This window comes from Globicephala melas, chromosome 7 (genome assembly GCF_963455315.2).
Source record: "Globicephala melas chromosome 7, mGloMel1.2, whole genome shotgun sequence".
NCBI lineage: Eukaryota > Metazoa > Chordata > Mammalia > Artiodactyla > Delphinidae > Globicephala > Globicephala melas.
Genome location: NC_083320.1, coordinates 18996304 through 19003820, shown reverse-complemented (window position 1 = coordinate 19003820; position 7517 = coordinate 18996304). Strand labels below are relative to the sequence as shown.

Genomic DNA, 7517 nt, shown 5'->3' with positions numbered 1-7517 from the left:
CATGCTACTGCGTTCTCTGACCTCCCTCCTACCTTCTGGTGTTGGCACTTGAGGAAAAAGCAGGGGCTATAAACACAGATGCCTTCAGGGGCTATCAAGTGTCCACATATGCAAATGCTGGGGGCACAGCCTGCCTTAGACAAAGGGGGCAGAAGAGAGACTGTAGTAAACAGGAAAGTACCATCCTCCACCTCAAGATATTCAAGTATAGACAGATAGATAGATGTGGGTGTATGCACACTGGGTTGTGGGTCCTGCATATTCTTTTTTTTGTGTGTGGTACGTGGGCCTCTCACTGTTGTGGCCTCTCCCGTTGCGGAGCACAGGCTCCAGACCCGCAGGCCCAGCGGCCATGGCTCACGGGCCCAGCCGCTCTGCGGCATGTGGGATCCTCCCAGCCCGGGGCATGAACCTGTGTCCCCTGCATCAGCAGAGGGACTCTCAACCACTGTGCCACCAGGGAAGCCCATGCATATTCTTCTTAAATGTTGGCCTCCACTAGTTTTCCTTGGAATCCACTATACTAGCTGAGATGTCAGACTCCTCTTTATCCAGACCCCGATTTCTTGGGAGAACAGACTTCAGAGCAATATTGTGGCTACTCTGCCATGCTCGTCTTGCTGGGAATTTAGAAAGAGATCTATACTTCACAGGCTAGGCACTACTGAGTAAGGAAAGCCAAACAAGGCCAATCTCTTTATTGTCCCCCCGCCACCCCCCACAGTACTGCTAGGAACCATCCTCCGGTTCGAGGCTCACGGGCTCCCTTCGAGGACCAGGCCGGTAGGCTCCCCGACCCCGAGGCAGGTGGCGGTAGGAAGAAGCCGGTGTCCGACCCTTGGAGCGCTCCCAGCGGGCACAGTCGTGAGTCCTGCGGGGCGGGGGACCCTGCCAGTTGCCATGCCCCTTTTCTTGGGGAGGACCTTCAACCCCTTGGTTACGGGACTCTGGCTTTAGGTCCATAGGCTCCTTGAGGGGCCCCTCAGGAGGTGGCAGTTCCTGGGTGTCACTGGTACCTTTGAGGGCATTGCACTCCCCTCCTTTTAGATGCCTCTGTTCGGCTTGTCTCCAGGGACCTCGACTGGCCCGGGGAGGATCTAGCATAGCTTTCTGGGTCTCGCCCAGCTTTTGCTGATTTGGCCCAGCCCCTGGAATCTTCTCACATGTGTACTGGGAGGCCACAGGCAGAGAAGCTGACAGGGTGGTCTGAGCAGTTGATGAGGTGGACTGTTCTGTGGCAAGGGTACTGGGTGGGTGGGATCCTCCAGAGGCATCTACAGCTGACTCGGGTTCCAAAGGGGCAGGAGGCTAGAAGGAAGTGAGCAGATGCAGTGAAGGGGAGGCAGTTCCTCAAAGAGGGGAACCACAGGCCCCTCACCTAGAATCTGAGCTGACCGCCATCAGCCTATAACCTCCCAGGGTAGAACAAAGCTCACCCGAGGGCCACGGCAGAGGGGTGTTGGTAGGAAGGTTGGTGTCATCAGGGGAGGAGTGGGAAACCCTTCCCTCACCTGCTGGAGGCTGATGAAGTACCGGTTACGCTCAGCCTCAAGGTCAATGATGCCCCCCCTCTCCTGCTGTCTCTGGTAGAGCCTCTTGCGCTCTTCTTGCTGGCGCAAGCTCTCTGCATCGGGCTGGTACAGCTCCTGGAGGGAAAGGAGCAGAGTGGCACGGAGAGAAGAATCAACAGGAGAAGGCAGACTCGAAACCCCGGCTCTTCTAGGACTGCCTCAGGAGATCTGCTCAAGGTTCTTGGTTTTATCCCTCAGATTGGGCTCCCGAACAGAGTTTTGGACTTCTGCTGGGGGCCATGGCTTTACAGAGAGGGCCCAGGCAGCTTGAGGCCAATTCCAGAGACCCCATTCAAAGCAGACAAGATGCCATTATTCTTGGCTCAGATTAGCAGCGAGTTGTCTTACCACGGGCTGCTGGGGTTCAGGGGCTGCTTTCAGCGAGGCGAGAGCGTACACGAGTGGCTCTCTGCACACCGGGCACTGCACACCAACGGCCTTCTGAAAAGAGAGGTGAAATCGCACCCCTGCTTCCCAGCCTAGGGTGCTTGCCAGCTGCCCAGCCTCATCTGTAGTGGGCTGGGACAGAGGGGCACAGGAATACCTGTTCAGCAGTGAGGGGGAGCAAAGCAGGGGCTGCCTAACTAGAGGTCTGGGAACCCTCTGAAACTGTGTGCAATATGCTTACGTGTATGTATAAGGATGCCCCTTTTTCCTGGACAAAGGTGAACTTTCGTTAATCTCAGAGGCACCTATGACCCTGAAAAGGCTAAGGCAGCCCTGGAGCGGAGGGGTAGAAGAGGGCATGAGGTCAAGCGAGCAGGGCCAGCAGGTCAACCTGTTTGGTTGCGGCGTGCTGCCATTCCCGTTCCTGCTCCCGCCCCTGGGCCTGCAGCTCCTGCTCCATGTGCTGGATGTACCGAGCCAGGCAGTGGCAGTGGAAGTAGTGGTAACAGGTGGTTTTGGTAAAGGCCTCCTTCTCCTGGAGGGTAAGGCACTGTGTCAGAGCTCGCCCCGAGCCCTCCACTGTCTGTCACAGCCAACCCCCAGGTCCCAAGAGAGTAACCCACCTGGAAACCATAGAGGCAGATGACGCACTGGCCATGGGGGATGTTGTTATCTGTGAGAATTTCCTTCCCTTTCTGAGAGGAGAGAAGACACTGTTCAAATAGGGAGGCAGGAGCCAGAACTGTGAGTGAAGCTTGTTGACTACTCCCAGGAGTGACTGGCGGGCTGCCTCCCACCGAGCCAGTTTGCCTTCTGTTCATGCATTTCTGTCTTGGTGATGCTCCCTCTGCTTGGAATCAATCCTCCTCCATGCCCACACCCCTCCCCCCAAATCTACCCAGCTTCAAAATCCAATTTAATTGTTTTTCCACTCATTAAGTCACTTTTAACACATCTTGGGGATGAAAATAAAACACCTTCGAGAGAAAAAAATGTTCAATTAAAACTCACATCTTCTGGGAGGCCTTTCCTGGTTATCCCCCTTTGAATATCACTCCCTCAATGAGCCTGTTCTGGAGTCAGCTTTCAGAAAGAAAGTGAAGGCATGGACACCCCAAACGGACAGAGAATTCAAAAGGCATCAGGTTGAGCTATGAAATACGCATCTGCACTGTTGTTTAATAGCTAATACTCTGGAATTCCACAAAGTTCAAAGCTGCATCGTGGAGGCCTGACTTAGAAATGCTACAGTGGTCTATGCCCACTCTGACTCCAGGCCACCCACCTTCATTCTTTTCTGAACATTTTTCTTAAAAACTCAAAGTAGAGGAAAACAAGACTGTATTTGTGTTTTTGATCTCAAACAACAAAAGTTAGCTGTGTATATTAACTTGTAGCTCTAAGCATAGTTTCATGTGGGTCGTTTCCTTTACTAGGGTAGAAACTCTTTGAGGAAAAGAACCATGACTTTTTCTAGTCAGCTCCAATGACAGACTAGCCTTCAAATGTTCATTTATGGCTAGACCCTCCAGGCAAGATCTCTTGCCATTTTCAGTTGCCAATGCCAAGAGAACTTGGCATTGGCAACTGAAATGCACTGATAATGAAGCACGAAAAATTCAAGTTAAAGAGGAAAAAAAATTTTCTGTCACGATGCTGGAATAGGCAACTTGGAGAAGCTATGGAACTGTCTTTGGGGAGATTTTTTGAAACAGAAGAGAGTCTCACCTTTCTGGAGCAGTTTAGGCTTACTTAAACAAGAACTAAATGAATGTCTCCAGACATATTTAAGATTCTAGGCCCATGGCCTCCCTTGAAAGAAACTGCTCTACCTGGAAGGTAAGGACATTTCCCCAGGCTAGCACACCTCTCACCTCGATGAGTTCATAGAGCATGGCAGTACCCAGCCCAGCCTCAGCCATGTGGCTCAGCGCCTGTGAGATCCTATGGGGAGAGGGCAAAGCAAACATTAGGCCTGCCCCCTTCCCTCACCAGACTGAGCTGTATCCCAAATTTTCCCTGCCCAGCCCGACTTACTTGTGGATCTGTTCATCTGAGAGTCCTCGGGGGTTACGGATAGAGATCTGTGGCACCGCGTGGGGATACTAGAGAGAGAAAATACCATGCTACTGCTAATGCACTCCACCCCAAGGCCTCTCCCCTTCCTCCCTTTGCTGCCATAAAGTAGAGGCCTCACCTGTGCTGGGACCCGAAGCACCAGAGTGAAGCAGACATACTGTGAATCCTGGTCTTCTGCAGTGGCGGGGTGCAGGGTGATGCAGATCTCCCATGATGATGATCTGCAGGTGGATGAAGTGGAGACCTGGGATGTGACTGGGCAGGGACTTGAGAGCTGGGCAGGGTGGGGGTGAGAGAGTAAAGCGGGCAGAGGAAGTGAGCATCAGGCTCTTTCTTTGGGGTGATTAAAGGAATAGACTGTCTACATGACAGAAATATTATCTCAAATCAAGGCCCACAGATACCGCATGGAATCCTCTTACTACCAAGGGGACTCCTGCCCACCTCTAGTTGAATACGTACCTGCCATTTCCTTTGACCACCTGTAGTTCATCCAGATAGATAGACTCTAACACTTCAACTTCAGAGGGAAGGACCCTAGAGAGACAGGGGAGATTGACTTACCATTACAACTCTCCCTATTAAAGCCTACTAAGGCCAATGAAGGCTGGCTTTGTAGAAAAATGGCAATCTGCATGAGTGCTGGCAATCTGCATTCTCTTGCTAACCTCCATAAAAATGGGAGAAACATGTTTCCTTAATTTGTCAAGTGGCCAGGTAGAAAGCACAGGAATCAGTTTTACACATCATTTCTGCCAATAGATGAGGAAACAGATTCCCAAGAAGGTGAAAAGACTAGCCCAAATCTCAAGGCTTGAGGCAGGACTGAGATGCAAGCTAGGTTTCCTGACTCCCTGTTTAAGTTTCATTGTACTGTTGGTTGTTCCTTAGTGGCCATCTCTCTGACCCAGAAATATGACATCTATTGATTAGCATTAAGGTTACCAATACCACTCCTGGCTTTCCCTACACCGTTCATGGATCCCAGTGTCTACACACACTGCCAATACCAGTCACTGTAAACCTCCTCAAAGGAGATACCAACCTGAACAGAACAGATCTACATGCTGTAAAGGCTGTGCTGTAGTGGAAGAGCCATCAGCCTTGGAATGAGTAACAGGTACCAATCACTTACCAGCTATGTGATCTGAGTAGTTACTTATATCTGTAAGCCTGAATTACCCTGTCCATCACATATAGATATTACCACCCACTCTCCACAGTTATCGTGAGGATGAAAGGTGATTTGTTTATGTCAAGTGCCTAATAGTATCTTGGCCATAGTAGCTAGTCTGTGTTCTTTTTTTTTTCCTATTTGTATTAACCTTCTCCCTTAAAAGGAAAGAGAGGTTGTAGTTAATATTCAATGTATTTATGATCCCTGCTGTCTGACTGATCTAGATCAACTTGTGCAGGTCAGGATCCAGTGGCCCCTCCACCCACCTGCTCCCCAGTCCAGAACTCTCTTAGGAAGAGATGTCAGTGTCTCTGCCATCCCTCAGAGGACACACATGTTTAATCACAGAAAGAGCAGTTGTAATGCCACTGAAGATGAGTTATTGGCTTGAGGCCACACCTTTACCCAGATAATACATGGAAAGATACATGCTTGGTTTGCTTTCTTATATTGCCCCTTCTTCACCAAGAGCACGGCTGCCCTAGTGTGACATACGTGTGTGTGTGTTTGTGTGTGTATACATGTGTATGTGTATATATAGAGAGTGATTCTCAAAAATTTTTAAAGTCTTTTTAAGTCTTAGGCAGACACGTGAAAATATAAAATAGATAACGTAGGTAACAGTTGAGTACTTCTGATTGACATGAGCATTGGAGTCTTAGAGCACTACAGGCTGGCTGTACAATCATTACGGCCCTCACCAAGGCACAACGTGTCCCCTCAGAATCTTAAATTCCCCTGAATAGGTTGAAAACAGCAAGTCTGCATGGTCTCAAAACAGGCCAGCACTGGCTGGGCTCCCTGAACCAATGAAACACTGAGGTGTAGCCTCCATCAAGAAGCCCTTCAATACTTCACCCACCCGACCTGTGACTTGGGCCCTGGGTGTGAAATATGGAATGGGATGGTGGTAAGATGGTGACAATAAAAACGGGAGGGCTTCCCTGGTGGCGCAGTGGTTGAGAGTCCGCCTGCCGATGCAGGGGACGCGGGTTCGTGCCCCGGTCCGGGAAGATTCCACATGCCGCGGAGCGGCTGGGCCCGTGAGCCATGGCCGCTGAGCCTGCGCGTCCGGAGCCTGTGCTCCACAACGGGAGAGGCCACAACGGTGAGAGAGGCCCGAGAACCGCAAAAAAAAAAGGGGGGGAGGTGGAACTGTACAATGTCCTAGAACTAAGAACCTGAGGTTTGGAGTCTGACAACCTGGATTCCTAGTCATAACTATGTACCTTTTGGCAGCTCATTTTACCTCTTCAGGCCTCATTTAGTCTCCTCAGGTGCCTACACCTCAGAGTTATTAATGAAAAGGAGGCTTAGGTATGTTACAAATCCATCTTGATCCTCTCAGATCCTTCTCTGAGGTGGATGTCACACCCACTTTTTTTTTTTTTTTTTTTTACAGCTAAGGACACTGACTCATAGAAGCTAGGGGGCCTGGTCAGCATCACACAGCTAATAAAATATGATGTGAACCCACATTTATCTATTTCCAAATCCCACAGTCCTTCCATGTTCTGGTCCCTTGTGACGAATGCTTGAGAGAAGGACTAGGAGCGCTTTCCGTGAGGTGTAAAGCTTTATTCAGACAACAGCCTCATTAGTGCTGTCGGGAAGGGAGAAGGTTGAGGAAAGCCTCAAAGGAAATAGTCTGATCCGAGGGGAAAGGGGGACGGGAATTGGAGGACATTGGTTCTGGGAAGTAAGAGGGACGGGGAGGGGGGTGGAGATCTGATAAACAGGCATCCCCCGGGACCCTGAGCAAATCCACTTCAGAAGGCGAGAATGGGACGGGGTGAAGCCGGAGGATCGAACCGGATAAGGCGCGGCCCGAACTAGCCAGGTCGGCGCTGATGCGGTCTCCTCCGGGTCAGACCAGTGCCCCTCCACCCACCCGCTCCCCAGTCCAGAACTCTTAGGAAGAGATGTAAGCGTCTCTGCCATCACTCATCCCTCGCCCCGCCCCACGCGCCCGCCGTACGGACCGTCCGCGGCTGCCGCTAGTCCCCCGGACCGGATCCAGGCGGTCCTCCAAAGCCCATGACCCCAAAGTTACCAGTCCTCCTCCCCTGCAGCTGCCGACGCAGACGCCGCCATGTCTTCTGCGGCCCGCAACCGGAACCGGAAACAGCCTCCGGGCAGTCGGAGGCGGAAAGTAAAGCAGGGGAGGGAGAGTAGCTCTCGGCCGTTTCTAGGCAACCTCAGACTCCCGGTCCTTAGATGGTCCTGAGGGCCAAGGGATGGTTGGGAAATGCCCTAGGAAGTGCCTATGGGCGGCCCACCGTCTCTCCCACACCCCTGAACGC

At 51.4% G+C, this 7517-nt stretch overlaps 1 protein-coding gene across 3 annotated transcripts; it reads right to left on the bottom strand.

The window, feature by feature from the left end:
- Positions 1 to 693: 693 nt before the first annotated feature.
- Positions 694 to 7403, bottom strand: RNF25 (ring finger protein 25). 3 transcript variants are annotated; one of them, XM_030847185.3, is made up of 10 exons: positions 7268 to 7402; positions 4500 to 4574; positions 4156 to 4258; positions 3996 to 4063; positions 3833 to 3902; positions 2582 to 2653; positions 2350 to 2493; positions 1920 to 2009; positions 1512 to 1646; positions 694 to 1308 (listed from the first exon to the last, which is right to left on the bottom strand). In XM_030847185.3, the coding sequence occupies exons 1-10, from the start codon at positions 7306 to 7308 to the stop codon at positions 730 to 732; spliced, it is 1377 nt and encodes a 458-aa protein (XP_030703045.1). In that variant the 5' UTR covers positions 7309 to 7402; the 3' UTR covers positions 694 to 729. The 3 variants fall into 3 exon arrangements, with proteins under 3 accessions (XP_030703045.1, XP_030702976.1, XP_060157817.1); XM_030847116.3 differs by having other exon boundaries at positions 1920 to 2012; positions 7268 to 7398; XM_060301834.2 differs by lacking the exon at positions 1920 to 2009 and having other exon boundaries at positions 7268 to 7403.
- Between the last annotated feature and the right edge of the window lie 114 nt (positions 7404 to 7517).